General features: G+C 31.7%; 2 protein-coding genes and 1 long non-coding RNA gene across 3 annotated transcripts; all 3 read left to right on the top strand.

Moving 5' to 3' along the window:
• The first annotated feature begins 3,954 nt into the window (after positions 1-3,954).
• Positions 3,955-5,142, top strand: LOC108999681. Its single transcript, XR_001997545.2, has 2 exons — positions 3,955-4,504; positions 4,749-5,142. It is a non-coding gene; the product is annotated as an uncharacterized LOC108999681 (long non-coding RNA).
• Positions 5,143-10,041: 4,899 nt separating this feature from the next.
• Positions 10,042-13,236, top strand: LOC108985353 (bifunctional adenosine 5'-phosphosulfate phosphorylase/adenylylsulfatase HINT4). The gene is made up of 6 exons (XM_018957629.2): positions 10,042-10,346; positions 10,454-10,500; positions 11,729-11,805; positions 11,925-11,991; positions 12,658-12,735; positions 12,840-13,236. The coding sequence occupies exons 1-6, from the start codon at positions 10,269-10,271 to the stop codon at positions 12,943-12,945; spliced, it is 453 nt and encodes a 150-aa protein (XP_018813174.1). The 5' UTR covers positions 10,042-10,268; the 3' UTR covers positions 12,946-13,236.
• A 1,538-nt stretch (positions 13,237-14,774) lies between these two features.
• Positions 14,775-16,794, top strand: LOC108985329 (probable aspartyl protease At4g16563). The gene has a single exon (XM_018957592.2). The coding sequence runs from the start codon at positions 15,065-15,067 to the stop codon at positions 16,508-16,510; it is 1,446 nt and encodes a 481-aa protein (XP_018813137.2). The 5' UTR covers positions 14,775-15,064; the 3' UTR covers positions 16,511-16,794.
• Positions 16,795-27,663: the final 10,869 nt, after the last annotated feature.

Genomic DNA, 27,663 nt, shown 5'->3' with positions numbered 1-27,663 from the left:
GGCTTGTTTTGTTTTTTCTCGGAACGCACCAAGATTATTTGTATAATTCATTATAATTATAAAAGAACTTAAAATAAAAATTATATTTTCTCAGAAATATTTATTGATAAAAGTGGGGACAGTATTGGTAAACATAAATCGCGGGCTTAATTTGATCGGGGCTGGTGGGCCGTTCTCTATCTGGACTCCATTGGTATTATGCAATATGCAGTGAGGAACATAAAGTTTAACCAAAGTAAACACAAAGGTGGTCGGTTTTTTTTTTTTAATATTTTATATATTTATATATATCGCCACATAAGCAGAAATCTAATTTTCTAGAATTTTCATGGAACTGCCAGCTAATTAGAGGAATAAAGAAAGAAAAACTTGGCAAATTATTTTTACTGTTATTCATGGGTTTTTTGGTAGATAGTTACTTATAGTTTTGATTATGATGTTATTTATTAGAAAAATTATACTCACCACTCATATATATATATATATATATATATATATATTTTATAACAGATATGTGGTGTAGAAATCATGAATAGAATAACTCTATTTATTATTTATCCAGTTTCTTTCTAATTAGGATGTTTTATTATTATGCGGTTTGATTCCTTACAAAGAGACTATAGTGCTACTATTACAAAAAAAAAAATTATAAAAATAAATATAATTTTATATAATATATCATATCTATTTTATAATAAAAATAATTTTTAAAAAAAAGTAACTTACAAAATTAAATTGTGTACAGGACATATTCCTGATAAAGAAATATCTACTCGGAACCTATTTGCTAATTTTTGAACCAATCATATGCATATTTAAGTGCATTAGCATCCTCATTGGTTTAGCTAAATGAAGAGATTAGTTAAAATTTAAATAGTTTGTATCAAAAAGACTCTATATTGGATTGGTCATCTCTAAAATAATTTGAATTTCTGCTACAGTAATTAGTCAAATATAGAGAACCACAATTAGTTCACCAAATATTAAAATAATAATTTTTCACTCCAATTAAGTTTAATCTTAATTTTTTTATTAGCATTAAATGACATTTGAAAATATGATTTTTTTAATATTAATTTAATTATAATATAATTATTATTAATATTAAATTAATAGAATTATAAAATGTGATACAAATAAATTAAATAAAAAAATTATTAATTTAATAATATTTTATTATTATATAAAAAGTAAATAGCTAATTTAATGTAGAGATTAAATTTAAATTAAATAGATAAATATAAAAAAATATGATATTAATTAAATTTTAAAGATAAATTTGATCAATCTAATGAAAATACTCATACCACCTTTCAATTCAGCGAAGGGTCCAAACGTAAGGGAATTCTCATTTCTCTTTCCTAACAAAATTAATGAATTATCTTTTCAGCTGGATTTGAGAACGGACCGGAATTGGTTTATTAAATGGGATGTGATAGGTTTATTATTCTATTATCTACCTATTATTTTAATGTATTATAAAAAATTTTATTATTTTTTTAAATATTTTTTTTAACATCCTTAATTATGAAAAAAAAAAAATTTAAAAAATATGTAACTTTACTAATTCTAGTTTCTTTAATCATTAAGTAAAATTAAAAATTAAAAAAAATTTAAATACAAAAAAAACAATAGATAGATAATAATAAGATAGTAATCCTATCATTATTCTTATTAAATTCATTCTCCTTTTTATTTGAGCAACACTATATCTACCGAAAATTTAAATTTGTCTTGAATGTGTATCCTTAAAAATACATTTAATTTTTTTTATTTTTCATGTATTTTTTTAATCATCATAAATATTTTTTAAAAACATAAAAAATTCATAGTATCATAAAAAATATTTCTTTAATCACTAAATAAATAAAAAAATTGGAATACACTTTCGGGACACACTTTCCTTTAGCATTTCTGTTTTTATTTTTTGTTTTTAATTGATGAATAGAAAAGAAAATCCCAGATTTGTTTTCTTTAGCTGTCACCTTTGTTTCCTATACAAGACTATTACAAGTCTTATGCTTGGCTATTCATCGAAGGAAGAGTTTTTCTTTTTGGGTTATGTTGGGATATTTAAAAAGAAATATTTCGAAATTTTGTGAACAATAATAATTCGAAAATATTTTTTTTTGAATTTTGTAAAATGATAAGAAACAGAATAAAAATATTATAAAATAAATTATTTTATAATATTATTTCTATTTTAAAGTTTGAAAAAATAGTGAAAGGCATAAAATATCTCATGTCTAGATAAATTAAGCTCAGCTCATCAAATGATTCACTCTAGAAGATAATATGAAGAGAGAGAAAGAAGAGAAAAGGACAGAACAAATGTTGATGAAGGGCAAGGTGTTAGGAGGAAAATAGATAATAAGACATAAAGGAGAGGAGACATGATATAAATGAACATGGGGCAAAACATAAAAGGGAGGGAACCATACAACTTGGAGGGGAGGGAACCATACCACCATCAGAATATATACTTCTAATTCTCATTATATAGCGATGATGAGAGACTAAGATAGATGGTAAAACAATCATATTATAGTGGATTCTCTCTCTCCAAACTCTCGTCGACATATGTATTATGTTGAATTACGTAAATTTGTGTCTCTGTCTCTTTTATTTCCTTACATTTATTTCATGTTTATTGTCATAGATGTACGTATGGATACCGTATAACCGCATCGGACTACCACCGAGGGATCCGAACCACATCGACCAAAACCCAAATCACCGTAATGGGCAAAAAATGACTCATTTTCCTCTTTAGGCATGTTGTGCTATTTTTAGGCATTAACAAGTAGTATTGATTTTTGTGTTTTGTTTGAAAATTTATATAAGTTATATTGATTTTTTGTAATTGAATAATAATTAGGTAATGAATTAGTGAAAAAATTGAAAATTATAAATTGAGTTTGCCAAAGTCTTTTACCCCATTTCTATAATCAATTACAGATATTATACTGACGAAAGTTGAGAGAGCACACTCAACTAACTTGTGGAACGAAGCTAGTCCATCATGCAAACAAAAGTTTCAACCGCAAGCTGGTATGGATAAGACAACTTTTATATGAGTCACTTGAGATAACTTGATCTGTAAGACAAACTTAGAAAACTAAATTTAGTGCTAATCAAATTGTGTAGGTTAATGTCCTTAGCACTAGAAAGTGATTGATTAAAATGATAATGATAAGCTTACTATCTTTCTATTATCATTTTATTACTTTATAGTGTATTTAAATTTTTAAATTTTTATTATTTTATTTTAAGTTTTTTTTACATCTTTAATCATTAAGAAAATATTAAAATAATATATAATTTTATTAATAGTCACTTCTTTATTTATTAAGTAAAAAAAAATTTTAATATAAAAAAATAAGAAATAATTTGTAGAAAATAAGAAGTCTATCATTATCGATTAAAAAACCATTGGGTGTCAATCCGGACAACCTGTAGCATCTTATCTTATCTAAAAACATGCACAGGGAAAGAGGCTAGTAAAAATTATGGATTTGTTTATTTTGAGAGGTCAGATTAAAAGAGATAAGTTAAAATAAAAATTAAAATATTATTAAAATATATTTTTATAATATTATTTTTATTTAAAAATTTTGAATTAATATTTTATTTTATATAAAAATTTAAAAAAATATAATAATTAGACGAAATAAAATTTGATAAATTAAAAAAATTTATGAAAATAAACTATCACTAAGAGAGTACTGAAGACAGAATGGCAGTGGAAAGCACGAAAGTTAGTTGAAAGTGGGACCTCTTTGATCAAATAGCTCTGGCACAATGGTAATTATGATTACACTGTTTGATAAGCTTTTGGTTTCATTTTCGACTTTTGCTTTCTCAATAAGCTTGAAAATATCTGTACGTGCTCAGTGGTTCTATATATGTGTGTAAGTGCTGTGGCAGTGTGCATTGTGAATTGAATTCCCATCCACATTAGACGTATGACCACAGCCTATTCTCCCCACCAATCATCGGAGCCCAAATCGTCGTTTCTTGAACACGCACAGGAGTCAATATTCCAACTAATTTCCGCAATTCCTTTTCACAAATTAATAGACCCAGTTCCCAAAAGAGTTGAATTTCCAGTCTCCGATCACTGGCTCAGTAAAACACCATCATCACCATGGGTTTGCCTTTGGTGGCATTGGCCAAGCTCAAACTCCTATCCGCCACCCACACTACTCCCAGCCCCTTGGTAACCAGCTTGGTTTGGCCTTTTCTCCTCAAACTCTCCTTCGGTTTCGGGCTGGCTCGTCGAACTTACATAGACGTAGTCTATGCAGCCAGGCTCTTCTTTTTCCAACTGGGTCAGATTGCCTTCGATCCTGAGCCGGCTCTGGGCCACAACTCCAGAGTTGAGCGAGCTCTCCGGTTAGTGTACCAGAGGGTGACCTACGCTTCACGATCACAAGCTCCGGAATTGGATGCCGATAACTTCCACACCCTCTCCATGATCGCACTTTAAGTGCTGCATCTCCAGGTAATTGCCGTACTTGGATTTCTACGACCACGAACTCCGTACTTATAGTTTATCTTCTTCTCAATTTCTCTCTATTTTCACTTCTTTTTGTCTTATGCTTTGGTTACACTTTCGGATTTGGAGTTTATCGATCTGGCACAGTTCTTGATCGCCTATAGATTTATGCGCATGGTAAAAGAAATAAGGAAAATCACTTATTATTGTGGTTCTAATTCCTTTTCTTCTTGATTCGATGGAATTGCAGCTTGTTCCTGCGATGATTTGAGTTCTCGATCTTTCGGAGGTAGATCGATGTATTTCCGTTCAGTTGGGTGTATTACAGACTATTACTGTTAAAGCACTGCAGCTTTGTTTGTGGGTGTTTTTGTCCTCTTGGTGATCTTGCCGGCAATTAGTCGCTAAACATGATTTAATTTATGGAAGTGTAATTAAAGTCTTATGTTCGACGAATTTGCTTCTTTTACGTGTTTGGTAGTTGAAACTATAAAGTCCCTTCATTTTCTTTCTGGAATATCTTCTGAGATAATTCTCTGCAAACGAAGCGCATTGCAGAGATCTTGATTCTTAATTCGTCAATAAGAAATATCATCTACTAATGATATATAAAATATCATATACAACCCTAATCAGTTTCTCCATGTGCTCTTGATTCTCTTCTTTTCTTTTTGATTGGCTGGTATTTTTTATTGGAAACAGGATCGACATCTTTTTTATGAGCAGAAAAGGACTGCGTATGGGAATGGCACACAGTTTTCCACGGATTATGTCAGGATTTTGTTTTATTATTTGGAAAAGGGAAACTATTGGAATGGCAAATTGAGCGACGCTAACAAATGCCAAATTTGTAAAGAAAAGTATTCATCTTGTTTTGTAGTTCAATTGGAAAAACTATTATTGTTCCATCAATTTTGAGGAATTTCGAGTTTTTCAACACTTTGATTCATATTTTTTTTAAAAAAATTCTATTTACCGTCTCTATTTAAAACTGCTTTATAGGCCTAAATGAAACGTATCATTTCATTAGTTAAAGCGGAAACGAGCAGATGAAATCCATTCCTTTCTCAGATGAAATTGTTACCAAAGTCTTTTTCCTTGAACCTTGCCTACTCACTTTCATATCATCTCTTCTCTCTCTCTACTGATTCATCTTCTCCATCCAGCATATATTCCTCATCCTCCTATTCCGAACCATCTGATACCTAATTTTTTTCATCTAAAATCATATAATCCTCATCCGAATCATCTGAACCCTTACCTTTGGACCGAATCCTTCTGTTGAAATTTCTCTTCCAACCAACCTCCCCTCCCCTCACCATCTGTTCTTGCGCCTAAAAGACATAAATTTGCAAAACCCCAATTACTTAAATCCAATCACACAAACATTATCAAGATTCATAAACTCCACCAACTGACATCAAATCAAATCGCACGTAGAAATCAATATAAAGATTTTTTGACTTTTTTCCATTTCTAGCTTACGACATACTTTTCAAATGGGGTGGCAAAAATTTCTTATATATTGTCGATCTGTTTCAGCAAAGAAATAAAAAACATAAAAAGAGAAAAAAAAAATCCCAAACTTGCTCTAGAACTTATTCAAAACACGTGATAATTAAACCAAAAAATCATCCGTTGGACGAATAACATTTTACTTGAATTCCAGTTTTTCATAAAGGTCAGAACAGGAAGAGGAAATTTGAAATTACAAAGAAGCATTTGAAAAAGAAATGAAGAAAGAATATTAAGTCAAGAAGGAAAGTGCAATATGATGATGATGAGGATGGTGAGAGTGAGTTTGTTAAAAGTAGATCGATTATAACAAGAAAATACCAGGCCTAAAAAAGTGAAGGTATGTTGCACCTTTAGATTCAGATTTCGTGTCCTCTAGATCATCCGATTATGACATCACCCTTTATGGAGAAGATAAGCATACCATCTCTAAGGAAGAGAGATAGCAAGTGAGAGAAGCCAGAGAATTTTGTGGAAATTTACGTGGTAGTTTGAAGCGTTTCTTGTTCAAGCAAATTTTAGGAAGAAAATGGTAATGTAGTCAATTCAAGTCCAAAAATGGGGATAATTTGGTTACTTCATGCACTAGGACTGCAAAGAAGTCCTCTTAAGGGACTATACGTAAAACGACTCTTTTTAAAAACAAATGTTTTAGTCACAAAAAAGTTTTATAAAAATAAACTTATAAACGGATGTAATTTGATGAGTTAATATTATATGTCAAATTGTAAAACTACTTTTGTTGGAAACTAGATCTAACGCATCACATGAATCTACATCAATTTGTCAATTTATTTTTGTAAAATCTTTTTATGCCTGTAGTAGGGGTAGACGGCAAGGCCCCATCACCCATTTGCCAGCTCCCTAAAGACCGTATCTTGCTTAGGTGCCGGGGCCCGCACTAGAGCACGCGTGTGGGGATAGGGTCTGGGCTAGGCCTTGACCTGCCCACATTAGGTCTTTTTCGTCCGCAGTTATATACATATACATATATATATTTAAAAACTATTTTCATTAATAAAATTACACTATTTTGGAAAACAAAATCTTAAATCGAATCCTCTCTCTCTCTCTCTCTCCCTCCGCCGTTCTCTCTAAGTCTTTTATCCTCCTCAACGTCTTCTCTTCCTCTTCTTCTTCTCCTCAATTTGTTCTTCTTAAAAGTTAAATCATGTGAGTCATGACTGTGAGACACCGATACATGTGAGTCATGAAGGTGAGGGCCACTATTAGATAGTCATAATAGCCCTCACCTTCATGCTCTATATCTTTCAAAAAATTTACTGAGATCCTAAACGTATTTTTTTTTTTCAGCAGGTGATGGCTAGACGCCGAAATCAAAAGATAGCACCACTAAAGCCAAATCATGTCAAGCCATGTTGTAAATCTTAACTCAATGCCAAATTATCGCTAATTTGAGTGAAATGAATGACCCTTTTTACAAAATTATGCATATTATGAATAGATAAAACATAATCGGTACAGTCATTGAAATATTTTTTATAAGTAAATTTACAAATTGACATAACTTTATACGATATATTATATTTACTTTATAATAAAAATAACATATAATTTAACGTATTACATCAAACCACGTCAACTTACGAGTTTGATTTTATAGAATTTATTTGTTGCTAAAACATGTATAAGAGATAAATACATAACGATTTGATGACAAAAATGGGGTCATTTGATGAACTTCTCGAAAGAAAAACTAATATATATATATATATATATATAGAGCTAATCCAGAGAAAATTCATTCATTATTAAAGAATTTAATTACAAGTTATTCACACAGCTTACAAAACCTTTTGTAATGAATCTACATTTGTTGGAAAAGCTTGCCTATTGCTATAGATCTGTTGTAGCTTTAAAACTTCTCATCAAATTTTCTATTTAAGCCTCCACTATTTAGATCTCTCGTACTGGTTTGGTGGTTGAACACAAAATGAAACCTAAGAAATGCAATATAATATTTGGGAATATTAACAACATGGTACAATGTATGCAATATGCTAATCATGTACAGAACAATGAGATGCGGGGCCAACAATAATGTCGGGGAGGAAGCTTCCTTGAAGCTTCCACAATGCATGAGGGAATATATAACGTTTGTCGTGTGACTCATGTGTGACGATGTGCATGACGCACAGACTTTGCATAACTTTTGCATTGGTCTTTGAAGAGAAACGCAAGTTATCCTTGTTGTGCATCTTAAATTCTGTCTATCTCAATTAGACTTACAATTCGTTTGTTTTTATATTATAGAATAGATGAGATGAGTTGATGGACCAAGTTACTTAAAATGCGATCGGACGTGACAAAATTCGGATTTTTTTTATTTTTTTTTTCCCTTCCTTCCCGAAATATATAGTAAAACCGGAAAAGAGAGAATAATTATAACATAACTATCTAATGAATGAATTATAATCTCAAGGTGAGTTGAAATAAGAAGAAGAATGTCACCTACACACATGAACCAAACTCCAGTACTTGTTCGACAAGAATTCAATAATTCATTCTTCAATGCATAGGGACTGATGGAACTGCACATGTCGTGATTTGCTACAATATCATTTACATGCAGACAAGAATAATAATTCAGCAGCACGTACATTAATAAATGAGCCTTCGATGAGAAAACGTCTAAAAGATGTATGCACATTATTAGCATGGATTGACTCCAAATCCACTAAAAAATAAATAAAATAAAATAAAAAATTAATTTTATTCTACCAATATAATGAACACTTCGCATAAATTAATAAGAAAAATTTTATTTGTAGTTTTCACTTGAAAATTGTATGTGTAGACATTTTATTAAATGAGAAAAAAATATCATTTTAGGAAGAATATTTTTATAGTTTTAAAAAATTTTAAAAAAATTGCTTAGACTTGCATTGCAATCCTTATTTAAAGATTATATATAGCATTGCTCATTAAAAATAGCACTCGTGGTGAAAAAAAAAAAAAAAAAACTAGAAAGATATAGGATGGACAGTAGAGAGGCAAAGGAATTTGTCTTGATGTTGCAAAAGTGATGGGCTCTGTATATGTTTGTCTCTCTTCATCAGATTCGTCGGTTTCTTTATGTTATTCCATCATTATTGTACTCTCATTTTATCATTATTTGCTTCAAATTTCTAACACTTCACGTGCCATTGAAAAGGCTTGGTTGTATTGTTAACAGTATAGGTCACCGGCTGGAGCGTAGATACAACAATTGTCGAACTCGAACTACCCAACAAGGTGGGCCAATTCAAAACATTAGGATGAAAGATAAATCAATCATGGGCTTTGACTAGGCCCAAAACAAACGATCCGGATCCAGTACCAAACTTGAAAAGGGTGCACCTCATAATTCATTACACAAAGGCCTAAGCTATAAAAGAATTTAATCATAAAATTAATACAGCACCAAATTTTAAGAGTTTAGAATGATAAAAATAATATATTTTATAAAATATTTAAATATTTGAGATTTTTTTACGTTTGGATTGCGAGAATTTGAGATGAAATGAGATAATTGTATATGAATTAAATAAAATATTATTTTATAATATTATTATTGTTTTAAAATTTAAAAAAATTATAATAATGATTTGAAACGGTATAGTGCGCAGGCCTGAATTGGAAATGGGAACTGTGGAGGCGGCTCGAAAATGTTAAAGCTTCTAGAATGGATGAAGTTGTTGTCAAAGTGGAAATGAATTCACTTCAGACTTTAGTTGAGACGCACTTCAGTCGAATTTGATACGAAGACTTTGAACTCTGTGTTCAGAAGACTTTGAATTTTGAATGCCCATTTGGACACGCCGAGTGAGTCCTTACTTTATTCCACTACCAATATATTCCATCCTTACTATATTTAAATAGAATGATAAAAATAAAACATCATATATTAATTTGCGGTGTAAAAATGATAAATAGAATTTGTCACTAACGGTGAAATGGGGTCAAACAGCGCGAAGTCAGGTCACGCAATGGTAAAATGGGGTCAAAGTGGTGACACCGCAAAGTCACGTCACGCTTGAGCTGCTTCCACGAAATTGTCCTACGCCAAAGGAAACTTAACTTGATTCTCAAATTTCTCCAGCTTTCCAACCAACCCAAGTTACCCCCAACGGCTGGTTTTCTATACCTCTCTGTCTGTCTCTATATTTCTTTCTTTACACCCATATATAATAACCCACCCCAAGCATCGGTCATTCGGAATTTCGGGCCAAAAAAGAAAGGAAAGAAACTTGAAATGGCGGTAGCAGCTTCGGCATCTTGTATCTTCTGCCAGATTGCCAGCAAATCCACCTCCACTACCATCCTCCACAGCGTACATCTCGCTCTCCTTTTCATTTTTTTCCCCTCTATTTTTCCTCTGCTCCGTTTGGTTGCGAAGAAACTTGTATGATTCTGATTTGAGTTTTTGGGTTTCTACAGGATGAGAAGGTCGTTGCGTTTGAAGACATCAGCCCATCGGCTGTCAGGTTTTGATTTATGACTTCTAAACCCCCACCCCCCCGAGTTGCATTTGTTTCGTGGATTCATGTTTGAAATATTGATTTGCTTCTCCTTGTGTGCGTTTTCGTGGACTGTTTATTTTGATCGTGTGGTAAAGGAGAGAAGAAATATGGGGACCCATGTGAGAATCCGGGTTTTTCTGGTTGAATTTGGGGATTTTGATTATATTATGCGATGGCTTTGTTCTAATTAAGATTCAAACAAAGTAATGAAAATAAGCTGTGGATGCGGGACGTCCTTGGATGGGGTGATTTTCTATGAAGTGTCTAGAAAGAAGAGTGGTGGGGATTTGGTGGAAAGGTGTTGGCTTGGAATAATGATAGGAGTGATTGAAGAAGTGGAGGTGCAAATTCATGTGTTTTATCCGATGCTCTAGGGCAATTTATTGGGAATATCTCTATTCAAATGAACGTTATTGTTTCAAATCTCTCCCTCTCCCTTTCCTTGGCCCCTTTCGGCTAAAACTCCCTCATCCCAAAAAAAAAAAAAAAAAAACAATGTTTCCCATGTAGAATTTTGATCGAGGGAATGATGGGGAAGGTGGAATTGCTGCAATATCGATAATAAGTGAAGAGAGTGAATCTAGTATGTGTGTATGTGAGAGCGAGGGAGCAAGTGAGGATATTTATGAAGGACTTGGAGCTGTACGAGAGTTTTCCCTTAATCTACTTTAAATTCAATTGCGGAAAGCCCTAAATTTAACTCTGTTGAATGTAAATAATTTTGATAACTGGTCCAAGGGTGTACCTCGATTAGCTATCGTTAACTGCTCCATTGTTTTTGGTATATGAAGTTCATTTGGCAGAACATGTTATTAGTCAGTTTCTTCAGATAATGTATTGAAATCATATCGATAAGGTAACAAAAATACCCAATAAAATCTTCGCCTGAAATGAACGAGGGAACTTAATGTGTAAGGATATCCGTCTTTGATCTTGGCTTGTTCATTTGTATCTGTGCTGCTTGCCGTTAGTGTACTTATGCTTTCTGTGCCTCCTCCAATTCTTGTGTAATTGTCTCTACAACATTCTAAAATGCTTGGAAGAGATTCTTCTGCCATGTTTGTCTTGATAAGCATGTTTACCATGTTGATCCCATTTTGGAATTTGGCTATTAGTCCTACGGTCATACCACTACAATGCTTACGACTTCTCTTTTTAGTTTGACATTTTGAATGGGATGATATTTATGTAGGCATTACTTGGTGATTCCTGTGGAGCACATTCCAACTGTAAAAGACCTCCAGAGAAGAACTGAAGACTTCTCCTTAGGTAAAGAAACTTCTACAATAGCCCTCATTTAATAGTTTGAACAAGTGTGGCACATACTTTCTTTTAATATGCCACCCTTTTCTCCCAGTGTAATATTCTGTGTTTGTTATTTTGTCCAGTAACTCACATGTTGGAGGTTGGGCAGATGCTGTTACACCGAGATGCACCTCAGTGTACACATTACAGGTATTGCCTCTTGTACATGAAGATAGATGCCTTCAAGATTATCTGATGTTAATTAAAGAAGATAGATTAGTCATCAAAAGGCTTCAGAAAATTCTCAGATTTGAAGCTACGTTGTTATCAGTTCATCATATGTTTGTTATCAGTTGAAGTGTTGTTAGTTCTACTAATATTTTAAATGAATCCACACAATCAATAGTACTGAATGAAAACAGTGGCCAGTGAAGAATCTATATGTCCACGTGATTGCTTGTAATTTGGTCTACGTTAATCACCCTATGCTTCATTTTATGTTCTTTACCTTTTAGATTTCAATGGTCTCTGTTCTAACACGTTATTGATTTGAAAATTTGGTTGTGATCCTTTGTATAACAAATTCTATGCAATAAATGAGGTCAATGGGTTTGATTAAAATTAAGCATGCATAATTAATCTAGGAACAAATAGGTCAGAGATAACCTGAATTTTGCTTTACCCCATTTTACAAACAAAATGAACTTAGTCGAGCTGAGAATTACATCGCTCATTCTCTACTCATTTATTTCAAGTTTTCTCGTGCAAGCCATTGAATAAGTCTTGTGCTGAGCTCAAGCAAGTCAACTTGTTTGTCAGCCGTAATTTTGCATGTAAGTTTGTTTATGAGAACAAGATCCTCTCTCCTCTTGACAGATTTGGCTTTCATCAGCCTCCATTGAACTCTGTTAACCATCTACACCTTCACTGTCTGGCGCTACCCTACACACCCAGGTTAGTATGTATATCTTGTCACTGTATACCCATTTTATGTTCTATATTATTGTTCATAGTTGATATTGTTCTAACACCTTTAAATTCTCTACGAGCTTGACCAGGTGGAAATGTGTGAAATTCTTATCTTTGGGATCATTGGGGTTTCTTGAAGCTGAGAAGTTGTTGGAGAAGCTAAAGCCTTTACCACCTGTTATTTCAAAAGTTTGATATCACTCGCACTTAGTTGACATCATGCAAATTAAAGATTTTGGTTTTGCCAATAAGCTTGGGTATACATTCCAATGTAAGATTTTGTCTTGTTGAAATTTTGTGTTGAATTTTGTGAGGCGCGGTTGTATCCTAAAAATATGTAATTCATGCTGCTTAATGCATATGAACATAATCAATTCCCTATGGATATCCCTATTTGATTGGTACTTGTTGTACAAATTATAAAGTTGTACGCAATGAACATCAGAAATGCTAAATATCCTTGCCAGAGTTTTATATTATTTTATATTTTGCGCTGCTTTGTGAGATATTGCACTAACGATGTTGCACCTCGCAAATGATACATTTGTTAGTATTTGGAAAACCGTGTTTTTGTTTGACACTTGTTTTCAGCTGGCCTAGTCTCACGTTCACCCCAAGGGTGTTTGATCTTATCAACATCTGATAAATGGTAATGCTTACCATAATCGTCTGTTCATTTTGGCGCATGACTTCTATGAAATTTGGTTTGTTCATTTTGGCGTATGACTTATATGAAATTAAATTTGTCAGGACTGTCATTTTAATTTTATTTAGCGAAATATATCACCCATCTTTTTATTGACAAACATCTATACAGAGGCATCCTTGGCCAAAAAGTAATAGGATCTATTGTGATTGATGTCCAGGCTGTAGGGTAGGGCAGTGATATGTAGGTGCAAGAAAGCAAGACATCTTGCTTTCAGTTGAGCTCAATTCCTCTGCAGTGCAGATCTTTTCATTTAGGCATTGATATTGCTGAACTCAGATAAGATTAATATACAACAGAAGAGTTGAGGACCATATGCGGTTAACGCGACTAAAATTGCATTATCATGCGCAATGCTATATTTGTGCAAAGTGAAATGAGCCTGCATATCAACACGATAGATCTGGCTCACATGCATCTTGTGTAACCAGATTACGTTGGAGATGGCTTGCAGGACTCCTACTCTCTCTCATAAATCGTGTCCCGATCTTTGATTCTTCGATGTAGTTTGGGTAAAAGTATTTGACTCGTCACCATAAAACCACCTTTCCAGAGTTTAGATGGAGTAAAGAGAATGGAGGGGTTGGTGGTGGACTAGAGCAACTAACTCTGCATCAGAAAAAATGGCACTCCATTTTGGCAAACAAGCAAGGACTCCGCCCCAAAATCAAAGACCTACCCGCAAATCTTCAATGTCTTCAGGGAATCCCCATCTCTCTTCAATGCATATAATTTGTTTTGTAGGAGTACGCGTGTATGGTAGTCCATCATAGTCGTGTGGGTGAAGCAAAAATGCTTTTTCTTGCATGGCATCTGTACTGAACATCCACCTAACCGCATGGAGGGGGCCATTTTAATTGAAAGGGATGGTAGATTTGTTAAGAATCGATCCATATACAAGTTTTGTTTGGTGGGGTTTAGCCAAGTTATCGATCCCGTCCGGTTTGTGGAAAATGATGATGGTTCAAAACTCCCGTCGAGTAAAAGAAACGCACCGTTTGTCTTTTCATAAAAAGGGAAGAGCTCACCTTCATATCATAGGTGTTTGAGTTCGGCTTAGGTCCAGCACCAATTGAAACTCAACCCAAACTTAAGTCTCTTAAAAGAGTCTAGTTTTCGATCGTTTATTAAATTGTCACGGCCAAGCCAAGAGAGGATTTAAAACGATAAGATTCCTTTTCTGCATGGTATAGTTTCATCCTAAGAATCAGTCTTGCTAAGAGTTAAAAACTATGTTCCCCACAAGTTGTTGGAAGTGGAGTCGCTATTAGCCTATTACATCTGTGTTGTCTTCATCGAAAACAAGTAGATCAAGCATGAAAGATTATATCATTTTTACAAAATTATATGAAAATCGATCACTAAAAACTTATTCAAATATTACAAAATTTTGTAACAAGAAAATTTTCAATTCAAACATAATACGCATACCATGCGCAAGACGCCAGAATTTTCGTCCTCTCCCAGCCCCGTCTCCAAGCTTTCCCCTTATAAGCACCCCCTCACCACTCTCTCTCTCTCTCTTTAAGCAAAGCCAAACGGTTTGAAACTCCGTGACATTAGCAGCATAGCTCTGCTCTGGTCTGCTCTTGGTTCTAAATCTAATTCATGGCTTCCTCAGACTTCTTTCTCTGTTTCATACTCTGTTTTACAGGTCTCTCTGTTTCATTCTCAGATATTGTACTTTTACCTCTGACCCACTCCCTCTCCAAAACCCAATTCAACAGTACCCACCATCTCCTTAAATCCACCTCTACCCGCTCCGCCACTCGTTTCCACGGCCACCACCAGCGTCGCCGCCAGGTCTGTCTCACACTCTCTCCTGGCAGCGACTACACGCTCTCCTTTACTGTGGGCTCCAACCCTCCCCAACCCATCTCCCTATACATGGACACCGGCTCCGACCTTGTCTGGTTCCCCTGTTCCCCTCTCGAATGCATTCTCTGCGAAGGCAAGTACAACCCCTCCACCACCACTCCCCTGCCCAAAATCCACAAGAACGCCACCGTTTCATGCAAGTCCCCTGCTTGCTCTGCCGCGCACTCCTCCCTCTCCTCCTCCGACCTCTGCGCCATTTCCCGCTGTCCTTTAGAATCCATTGAAACCTCTGATTGCTCCTCCTTCAACTGCCCACCTTTCTACTATGCCTATGCAGATGGAAGCTTAATCGCTCGCCTTTACAAAGATAGCTTGTCCGCTCCCACCCCAGTTCATCCTTCTCTGCTTCTTCCAAATTTCACTTTCGGGTGCGCCCACACGACCCTCGGTGAGCCCATTGGGGTCGCTGGCTTCGGCCTTGGCTTACTTTCCTTGCCTGCCCAACTCGCCAGCTTCTTTCCTCAGCTGGGCAACCGGTTCTCCTACTGCCTGGTTTCTCACTCCTTCGACCATGACCGAGTTCGCCTCCCGAGTCCACTTATTCTCGGTCGCTACGGCAAGAAAGAAAAGGGCTTGGGAAATGATGGAGCTGGGTTTGTGTACACGTCCATGCTGGAGAACCCGAAGCACCCCTACTACTGCGTCGGGCTGGAAGCAATCTCCGTGGGAAAGAAGACTATCCCAGCGCCGGAAACTTTGAAACGAGTCGACAGAAGGGGTAACGGTGGGGTGGTGGTGGACTCTGGGACCACTTTCACGATGTTGCCGGAGAGTCTGTATGACTCGGTGGTGACCGAGTTCGAACACCGGGTGGGGCGAATGAACGAGCGGGCGAGTGAGGTGGAAGGCAAGACCGGGCTCGGGCCATGTTATTACTATGAGGAGGTAGTGATTGTGCCAGCCGTGGCATTGCACTTTGTGGGGAAAGGATCCAGTGTGGTGCTGCCCAGGAGAAATTATTTTTACGAGTTTTTGGACGGCGATAAGAAGAGGAAGGTGGGGTGTTTGATGTTGATGAACGGTGGGGACGAGGAGGAGTTGAGTGGTGGGCCCGGAGCCACACTTGGGAACTATCAGCAGCAGGGGTTCGAGGTGGTATACGATTTGGAGATGAGGAGGGTCGGGTTCGCCAGGAGACACTGCGCATCCCTTTGGGATAGTCTGAACCGGAGCTAACGTGCGCCGACTTGACCTGGGAGGTTTGACCGGAGTCAGAGACATCTCTAAATGGGTCGGGTCACTTGGGATGATATATAAAAGTGGGTGGGTGGGTTTGGCACTTCACTTAAATTGTAAAATAAATGAGATGTATTTATAAATATTTAAAAAAAAAAAATTGTTCATGAGAAGATGAGCAGTGAGCTACTTGATGCTGCCTAGAAGCAAAGGATGACGTGTGGAGAGCTAAATAAATATTTGTAAAGTTTGAAAGTAAAAATATGAAATTTGATGCTAACTTTTTTAAATAGCTTCTTATTACAGGAGCATTGCATTAATAGCAAAATTTAATTAGAAATTTAATTTTTATAAATTTAATTAATTATTTTTAACAACATCAAAAATAGACTCAATAAATCTATAATTATTCTATTGAAATATTAATTTTAAACTTTTCATTTATTTTAGTTTTAATCATAATTTAAATATTTATTCGTTATTAAAAACTATAAATTAATTTTCTAACGTTCCGGATAAAATTTTTTAACAATCTTTTTTTTATCACGATCATATTTTTTCAACTAATATATGATTGTATTAAAATTTATGGTTGTATTATTATTGTATTAAAGTATCATTACTCTTTACAAATATTTTGGACCGTTTAGCACCTAGTTGAAGCAGTACAAATTGCTTTTGATCATTTGTTTCTTTTGATAATTTTTGAAAAGATTATAAAATGAAAAAATGTTTCTTTAGACAGACTTGACTTTTCAATGTTAATGATAAATTGTGGACTAATCTCCTCACGTACTTAAAAGAATTTTAAGTGACTGAACATGTGTGGAAAGATAATGTTTTAGTCCAAAAATAATATTTGGTCAGTCTATTGGGTTCAATAAATTTGGCCAGTGATATAATATGTGACTAAAATTATTGTTCATCTGTTGAATTCATTGTTGCATTTTATTTTGTATTAGTTATTCCTAGATTAAAATTTAATTTTGCCGAGTTCACTACTAATGCTCTAAAAAGCCAATCACAAGTGGTCCTTGGACGTTGGCTCTATATGGACCCGGGATTGAAAAACGCATACCAACAATAAAGACATGCTTTTAATGGATTTATAAGCTTTTGAATTTCTTCCAATTTGTAGGCTATTTATTGGATATTCATATAGAACTACAAGCACCCAAGATCATTTGGATTGTTATTATTATTATTATTTTACCAATTTAGGTCACTTGAGAGATTAAAAATAAATAAATAAATTTAGATGGTTATAAATGATGCGAGATTGATTTTATATATTTATCTTTCTTACACGTTAAGATTTAAAATTCAAAAATAAATTCTAAGGAACCATAATTCTACCTTACTTCTATTTTCATATTTTGGTGTTAATACTATCCGTTATTCTAAAATCAACTTAACCATTTGTAGGGTTTTTATTTAATTTTTCATATAGCTATGATATAAAATGGTTGGTTTCTAGTCACTTTAAAATGGACCTTACACATGCATGGTTTAGAGATGGATGTTGAACTTGGATTGAATATCAATTAAGTTCAGTTTAATTTTAAGTTGAGTCTGATATCTAAACACTTAACTCTCAAATCACTAAACTCATATTAACTCAAAACTTCTTTATACGTAGGATCCACAATTTTTTTCATGCATGGTTTAGAGATGGATGTTGAACTTGGATTGAATATCAATTAAGTTCAGTTTAATTTTAAGTTGAGTCTGATATCCAAACACTTAACTCTCAAATCACTAAACTCATATTAACTCAAAACTTCTTTATACGTAGGATCCACAATATTTTTCAATTCAACAACTATTTGCATGCAAGACTCACAATATTTTTTTACTTTCTATAAATACATCTAAAGTCATCTTAACATCTAAATACATTTAAACTGATTTTAGGTGTATCCCACAAAACTCACTCCATCATCTCAATTTACTATTATTCATAAAAAAAATTTAACTCATTTCACTTAGATCAATATCCAAATGGGACCTCGTTTTAACATTTTGAGTTCTAACTTTATTCTAGCGTTGAGAAGTGTTAAATTTATATAAATATTTCATGCAAATATAATTCATAAACTGATATTATATATAATATGTTATAACTTTTTTAGGCGTAATTTTTTTTATTTTTTATAATATGATGTATTGTAACAAGTCATATAACTTTATAAACTTGATTTATACTAGAAGTCTTTATTAGCCAAATATTTATCAACAGTATTTTCACATAGTGTATACACATACGTGTGAGTAGACTTGTACTGTTGTACTTTGGCTGCCAAACTCTCTTAAATCTCAGAGAAAAAACTCCATTAAAGTTGATAGCGTAGACCCTCAGCCAAGTAACGAATAAAGCAGCCATCAATGCATTTGTATTTTTCTTCTCATCAACCAATTTAATTCCTTTACTTTTAACACTTTTCAGTTGCCTACGCTTCCTAGTTAGGCTTTATAAAAATAGGGTAACAGCGAGTAACGCTGCTTTCATCATAATGTTTATTAAAAAATATATATTTAAAATAAAATCATTCTCAAAAATAGAAAAAGATGAAGTAATATTTTAGATTCTTTCTACCTTTTTCATATTTGTGTTTTAATTATTTTTAATTTTTTTAATAAGTTAGTGGCACCATATAATAGCACCACATCAAAAACATAATAAAAACTATAAATTAAGGAACCATTTTCCTAAAAATAATCGCTAAATTTTCTTGCGAACTGGGTGTATCCAAAACTATATAACTACCTCTATTGAAGCGAAATATTTTTTAATATTATTTTAGAATCTCATAAACATGACCTAAATATGTATCGAAGTCGAAGATAAAATATTTGGGATCCAAAACAAATTTTTAATTTTAAGTTCGGTTTGGATAGTGAAATAAGATAAGATAATTTGTAAATAATAAAATGACTTGTGAATAGTAGTAAAATGATTTAATTTAATATATTTTATGAGATTTTGAAAAAAAAAAAGAAATAAAAAATTGAATACAAATATTATTATAATATTATTTTTTAATAATATTTTTTTATATTTAAAAATTTTGAATTATCTTTTATATTTTATTTATAAATTTAAGAAAATTATAATAATTAGATAAAAAAATTAAAAATTAAAAATTAAAAAATATTTATATTTATAATATTTAAATATTACAATGAGATGATGAGTTTGGAAAGATTTTGTTATTCAAACCAGGTTTAAAGACTTTGGCGGAACTCCGTGGAGGTGCGCCTTCCAAAATTGGCATTACCGTTTCAAATTCAGAAATGCAAAATAGCTGTACGGAGTGTATAAGTTTGTGCATTTATTTTAAACAAATAAATTTATTATTAAAAAATAATAATTTTTTAAGTAAATCTCTAATTTATTTATATTTTTTAAAAAAATGTACGAGACTTGAGATATACTTACATATCCTAGCATTGTAATTAGGGGGACTCTACAGCCACCGTTAGTATTATTTTATTATTTTTATATGTTATTTTTTAATATTTAAAAAAAATAAAATTATAATAGTATTAAAAAAATACTTATTCAATCATTTAAAAATAAAAAATAAGAAAGTACAGCGGTAGCGGTAAGAGTAGTTTACTAAAGGAAAATGCTACATATTCCGCTGCAGGCTCCTGCTAGGCTGTAGCTTCTTTTTATCTGTTTTTTTAATTTTTTTTTTATATAGATATTTTTAATAATTTTAAATATTTTAAAAAATAAAATAAAAATTATATTATTATTAAAAAATATTTTTTTAATCACGAAATATAATAAAAAATAATATTTATTCTACTTTGTGATTAATAAAGTATTTTTTAATAATTTTTTTACTTTCTGATTAATGAAGTGTTTTTTAATGATATTTTAAATTTATTTTATCTTTTAAAAATATTTAAAAGTGTAAAAAAATCTATATAAAAAATAAATTAAAAATTATACAGAGAAAAATACATGCTAAGCCTAATGGGAGCCCTTAGCGGGGTTGTAGCATATCCATTTTAAATATTTAAAAAAAATTATAATATTATTAAAAAATACTTTCTTAATCATGTAGTAATTTTTTATTTTACTTCATGATTAAGAAAATATTTTTTAATATATATTTTTTTATTTTTCTTAATAATATTTTAAATTTATTTTATTTTTTTAAAATATTTTAAAATATTAAAAGATCTATACAAAAAATTATTTAAACAAAATACATATAAAATAATAATAATATTACAGCCCAGCGGGGCTGTAGCATCCTTTACTAAATACAATCTGTCAGTGAGAAAGGATCCCGCCTACCAATCTCCTCATCATTGTCTCTTTTGTCAGTTTTCTATCGGTTTGTCTTAGGGTATTTTTTAATATTTTTAAAAATAAAAAAAGATATTAATATACTTAAAATAATTTTTTTAATCACAAAATACAAAAAAAAAAAAAAAAAAGGGTTCAAACGGTCAATTTAAGCGGTCAAAGTGAAAAGCAAAATAGTGTTTTCCATTTTGATTTGATGCACAAATTCAGACATACTCCTCGAAAGTGTACAATTTGCAACCATCAATTATTTGAAGTTGTGCAAAAGCCTTCTTTTTTTTTTTTCTTCCAAAAAAAATAAAGATAATCTTAATTATCATCTTGTAAATTAGGTAGGAAGATTAATATAAAACCATTTGGATTTAAAGTTTTTTTTTTTTTTTGCCAAAATGTCAGGTAAACGCGATGAAATTAGGATGCATATAACGCGATGAAATTAATACAAAATTAATTATAATAAAATTTTATTTATATTTATAATTTTACGTAAGTAAAAATTATAAAATTTACTTACAGAATCCGTGTTTACAATTGTCAAGGAGTTAAAACAAAGGATAGTGATAGGATTACTATCCATCTACTACCCACTTACTGTCTAAGCACATTTCAATTTTTTTTTTTTTATCATTTTATTTTAAGTATTTTTTTACCATCATTAATTATTAAGAAAAAATTAAAAAAAATCAAATACAATTTAAATAGTAAATGGGTAGTAATAAGATAATAATCCTATCATTATTCTAAAACAAAGGACAGACGAGAATGGAGAGAATGTGAACAAGGACCCATAACGTCGCCGTACGTTAGCTGTCGCTTCTCAACGTTTTATAAAATTAGGTTTGGATAGTGAATTGAGATAAAATTAGTTAAGATGAAAATTAAAAATTAAATAAAATATTATTAGAATATTATTTTTTAATATTATTATTATTTTAAATTTTGAAAAATTAAATTATTTATTATATTTTATGTGAGAATTTATAAAAATTATAATGATGATATAAGATGTGTTGAGAGTGTTTCTAAATCCCAATTGCCTTCTTTTCATATTTATACTAAATTCCATAATTTCTAATCAAAATTTCGGTAAATTTTATTATTTTAGCACCATCCAACTAAGTTACTAACACCATCAATCTTTTTCAATCGTCTTAAATAAATAATTGGTACAATCAGAGAAACTTTATTTATAAGTATGGCATAAATAATATATATAATAAAATATTTACATAACATAATTTGATTTAAATAATAAATTTTAAAATTTTAATTTTATAAGTCAAATATTAAACATAGAATAACTCTTATAATAATTGTATTTGGACTCAGATTTTGATCATAAACATAGATATACTTCTATATAAAAATTAAAATTATAAAGATAATAATCCAATCATTTTTGGTTAATTCTTATTGCTCACTTACATATATTAAAAAGGGAAAAAAGAAAAAAAAAAAGGTAAGATAAAATAAAATAAAATACAACAGCTTAACCTGATCAACCACCGAACGGGGGAAAAAGAAAGCTAGAAATCAAATTCCAAAAGTCGTGGGGGAGAAAAAACAGAGGAAGAGAGGAAAGAAACAGAGTAGATCCGCATGTCAGAGCCAGAGTTGGTGCCATTTTGGCAGCACGAAGATTCAGCACTTTGTCGCCACACAAAGAATAAAAGACAAATAGGTGGCCTATAAAGGATACACTTTAAGGTCCCAATCCATTATGCTCTTTTGTTAGCTACTCCTTATTTGTTTCCTTTACCCTTCATTTTTAGTAACGTTTTGTTTGGTAGTCTTTGTTTTTTGTTTTTTTCCTTTTCAAAAGTACAAATATTTAAAATTTGAATATAGTATAAGGGTGATAGATCGGGTTTGATTATTTTAAAGTACTGCAATTCTAAGTTTTCTATCCCATATATTATTGTTTACGTGATATAATTTAATATATAAGATAAATTTTAAAATTTAAATCTTATAATTTAAGTGATATAGATAATATATATTATACACACATATTTGAGAATTAAAATAATTCTTATTTTTTTATTTCCTAACAAATTTGTACAAAATTATGAAAGAAAAGATGTTTGATGCGGAAGCGAGAACATATGGGTAGTGCCTGTGCTACAGCCACAGTTCCCTCTTCTCATTTTGGAAAAATATTTACATCAGCCTACTATTTATCACACACTCAACACACTTGTGTATTGAGTTAAAAAAAAAAAAAATTAAATACATGGTGTGTAAAAAGTGTAGGCTGATGTATAGAATTACTCTCCCGCTTTACGTGAGTATGCTATTGTGGCATGCTTTTTTTTTTTTTTTCCTTTCGTTTTTGCTTCTCTTTGTTTTTATCTTCCAACGTCGTCTTTCCCATTTTATTTCGTCTTCATCATTCCATTTCATCTTCCCAAATTCCCATTCCATTTCGTCTCTTTGCAATTTTTGTTCTTTCGCTTCCCTTTTTTTTTCCCTTCCCATTTCGTCTCCCCCCTTCCCCCCTCCAACCTTTCATTTCGTCTTCCCTCCAACCCATTACAGGTTCGCTCCCCTCTGCATTTCATCTCTCTGCAGACCGTCTCCCATCCAAACCCTTGAAACTGGCACACATTTTCAAGATTCAAACCATAAATCCCTGTTTCTTGCCATCTGTAAAAATGAAATGGGTTAGAGGGGGAAGAAAAAATGGGAAGAAAAAAAAAATGAAAGCAAAAACGAAAAGGAAAAAAAAAAGGAAGACGAAATATGTAGATGCGGTTTCAAACCCATTTCACGTGCCAGGTAAAAAGATAATCTCCAGAACTTTTGCAGAAAGGATCAGCACCATTGTCAAATCATTTGGGTTGAGTTCAACAGCGTGAATGGTTGCCGCCCATGTAGAAGATAAACCTTCATGAATCTTCCTTTGTGAAACTTGTTGAATATGCTTTTTTTCCCTTTTGTGTTGCACTGCTTTTGTTTCATCTAGGAATTGGACTCAGGTAAGCTCATCCATATGAATTTCAGGAAATTATTTAGAGATTGAAACATTTATCTTTCAATAGAACTTCAATTCAAGTCATAATGGGAATACAAACAGATGATCTTGTTATTTCTTGTCACAAAAAGGAAAAAAAAAAAAAAAGAATGGGAATACGACATGGTGGGTGAAGACGAAATGGGAAGAAAGAAAGAGGAAAGCAAAAACAGAAGGAAAAAAAAAATAAAAAAGACACTCTGGAGGGGAAGACGAAATGGAGGGGGAAGGGAGAAAAAAAAAGGGCGATGCTACAGCCCCTGCTGGGAGTTCCCGCAGCGGGCTGTAGTATTATTTTATATCTGTTTTATTTAAATAATTTTTTATAAAAATTTTTTAATATTTTTTAATATTTTTTAAAAATAAAATAAATTTAAAATATTATTAAGAAAATAATTTTTTAATCAGAAACTAAAAAAATATATATTAAAAAATATTTTCTTAATTACAAAGTAAAATAAAAAATTATAAAAAATATTTTGTTAGGCTTAACATGTACTTTTTTATGTGTATTTTTTTAATTTATTTTTTATATAAACTTTTTTACACTTTTAAAAAATAAAATAAATTTAAAATATCATTAAAAAACACTTCTTTAATTAAAAAGTAAAAAAAAAATTATAAAAAATACTTCTTTAATCATAAAGTAGAATAAATATTATTTTTATTTTATTTCATGATTAAGAAAATATTTTTTAATAATATTATAATTTTTATTTTATTTTTTAAAATATTTAAAATTATTAAAAATATTTATATAAAAAAACTAAAAAATATAAATAAAAAAATGCTACATGCCCAGCAAGAGCCCCAGCGGAGCGTGTAGCATTTAAAAAAAAAAAAAACATGCGTAGTATATCCACGTCAAGCGGGAAGCAAAAAGGGTAAGAGGAACGATGGCTATAGCATTTTCCGAGAACATATACGGTGCGAGAGATTAGAGGCCCATTGCACAATGTTCTAGTTGATTATGTTACAATTTCCTAAAAAATTACCATTCATTTATGATGTGATTAGGCCCTTCGGCGCAGTAGGCCCAAATCCAATTCATAAAAATAGAAAAATTATATTTCTACACCACACACTTATTGCCGAGTCTTTTTACTCAGCAAGTGATATATATCTTTTGAGATTTACTATTCATAAATCTCATATATTAAACACAACAATTTTTTTAAAATATTTTTTTAATTTTATTTATGTTAAAATAATTAAATTCATCATTCATATATCACTCATTTGATAAAAGAAAAAAATTAAAAAAATAACAAGAAGGATAGCATATGATGTATGAGATTTATGAATTTTTCTATCTTTTTATACATAAAAGGAGTCTATCCCAAAATAAATAGTATTTTTTCATCATACATTTTCTTCCAAGTTCGCCCCTTTGTTTTTCACATATCCCTTTTTATCCCTTGGTTTTCTTTCATATGCTCGTTGTTTTACATTTTTGGCCCCTATTTACAGAAATCTCCTTAGACCATTACATAAATGAACATTGAGATTTGTACAAAATGAAAGCTAAACACAATCTGTTGAAATTTTTAAAAATTCACAAAAAATAAATCATACCCATACACATGATCTGACGACAACCAATAGATGGTGGGTATGAGTAAAAAAAAATCAACCAAACCCAAACACAATCTGTGAGATGTTGATATCTCTACAAATTGAGTAAAAAAATCATACCGATGTAAACGAGAACAAACCAAAGTAAAAAACCATCGATAATATGTGTAGATCTAAACAAGAAAACAAGAAATTCCTCAGATCTCAAAGAACCTTACACCCAAACCTAATGGCTGCTGTTTTCATTGTCTTTGTTGAAGTCACACGCTGTTTTGTGTATTTTTTGGAAGCTTGCGGTTGCTCTTGGTGGAAAGTTGATGGAATAGAGAAAAGGGAGGATAGATTGGGACTGAGTGATGACGAGAGAAAAAATGAGCTGGAGGTGGAAAAGATGGTTTCTGAGACAGAGATACATCGATAGAGGAAGAGCGTGGCGGCTATTGTTTGTGGAACCTCAGCAAACCGACGACGTGAGGAGAGAAGAGGCAGCGTTGTTCACTAATGGAGAGAACCTCTTAGAGACCCAGTGGCGACATAAATCCTACAGAAAAGAGGAAAAAGACAGAGGTCTAGTAAACAAGTGAACTTGAAGATCAGATACTACGAAATGAAGTGAAGTTGATGTGTCGAACTGGAAACGGCGTCGTAGTAGAATGGTGAAGCACAATGTTTTGGTTAAACAAAACGGAGTGTTTGGAGTAGACTTGAGGTCTGTTGCTGGGGGAAAATGATACGCTGTGTTTTAATAAAGAGTGGAGTCTATAATGTTGTGATACGCAGCATTTGGGATTAAAAACAACACAAATATTATAACATCTTCATATTTTAAATATATATTATGTCATTAATATTTTACTTTCAAAAGTGTATCATATCTAATTTAAAAAATGTCTAATATTTTAGAACCACAAATAAATCCTACAAGTTTTGCCAGGACTTGAAATTTAAATATGATTAAGTCAATTATCAAAAAGATTTTTCGTTGTTATTTTGTTACCTACGATAAAATTATTTTATTATAGTTATAACTAGAATAGGTCTTTGTATAAGGATTAAATACTTTACTTAATTATAATTTGGAAGTGAGAATAGGTTAATAGTATTTAAATAATTTAAAATATTAGTATTCATTGATTTTCGTATTAAATAGAATATTTATTTAATTATTCTCTATAATATGAATTTAATTACGTGGGTTATTAGGACACGTTTTTCTAGATATATTTAGTGGCATTTGATACTTCATGCAGGTGATGAACTACAGAGTTAGATACAAGAAGCAACACATCGAGGTAAGTAATTTGATCGTGAATGAGGATTATTACGACAACTTAGATAAATTATTATTAAAGTCAGTTCTTTGACAACCACTTTTTATGTACCACGCATATCATAATATATGTAAACATGTTATCCAGTATAACATACGATTATGTCATTTCGCATCATGTCCATATTTAACAATTTTAATTATGTATATATTATGTCATGCACCTCACATTGCATAAAACGCGTAAACTTTCTTAAGTTTAAGTGCAAGATAAGATCGCATCGGTTTAATCAAATGACTATTCAGATACATAATACTAATGTAGATTTAGGATGGATGTACAAGGAAAACCAGAAGAATATGACTTAAGTGATAAAGAAAAACCAACCGAATATGACTTTCAAGAATTAAAAGAAAAGTATTTGATGATGGGTTGGATATCATGTCAACCATGCATGAGAAGAACCATAAAAAAACAACATCTTGCTAAACTTTCTCCCAAACATATTCTCGATTGGCCACTACTTTCACACAATCAAATTTGTCTTAAGAAATGAAAATTTTCCAACCAGCATCCTCAAATGTTTGTATGATTTTGGAATATTGGTTTCATTTGGTAAAAGAAATTATCATTAGTAAACACTTGCATAAATCTATTTTCATAAAAGATTGATTTGATAAAATCTTTTATTTCATAACCATGTTGAGAATCAATATATATGTCAAACCTAATAATATTTACGTAAAGAATGGTGTTTATAAACTTGGAGATTTTGGATGTGCAACTCTCACCAATAAGAACTTGCCAACTTAATGATGATTTTATATATTGGTCCATTTATGTAAAGAATAGTGTTTTTAATTAGGTGTTGTTCAAAATTTTTCTTTGAAAAGCTTTTATTTAACAAATTATTACTATTATCTGCTTCTGCTTTGAAGAGATTTCACTTTTTTATAAGAAATTTTTTTTC

This window comes from Juglans regia, chromosome 9, assembly GCF_001411555.2.
Source record: "Juglans regia cultivar Chandler chromosome 9, Walnut 2.0, whole genome shotgun sequence".
In the NCBI taxonomy this organism is placed as follows: Eukaryota; Viridiplantae; Streptophyta; class Magnoliopsida; order Fagales; family Juglandaceae; genus Juglans; species Juglans regia.
Note: the sequence above shows the minus strand (reverse complement) of the source record. Positions and strands in the feature narration are given on the sequence as shown.

Excerpts from the sequence above, each read along its gene's own strand:
- LOC108985329 (XM_018957592.2), top strand. The coding sequence starts at position 15,065 with ATGGCTTCCTCAGACTTCTTTCTCTGTTTCATACTCTGTTTTACAGGT.
- LOC108985353 (XM_018957629.2), top strand. The coding sequence starts at position 10,269 with ATGGCGGTAGCAGCTTCGGCATCTTGTATCTTCTGCCAGATTGCCAGC. Across the intron at positions 11,806-11,924 it reads AACTGAAGACTTCTCCTTAG|TAACTCACATGTTGGAGGTT; the intron begins GTAAAGAAACTT and ends TATTTTGTCCAG. Across the intron at positions 11,992-12,657 it reads CCTCAGTGTACACATTACAG|ATTTGGCTTTCATCAGCCTC; the intron begins GTATTGCCTCTT and ends TCCTCTTGACAG.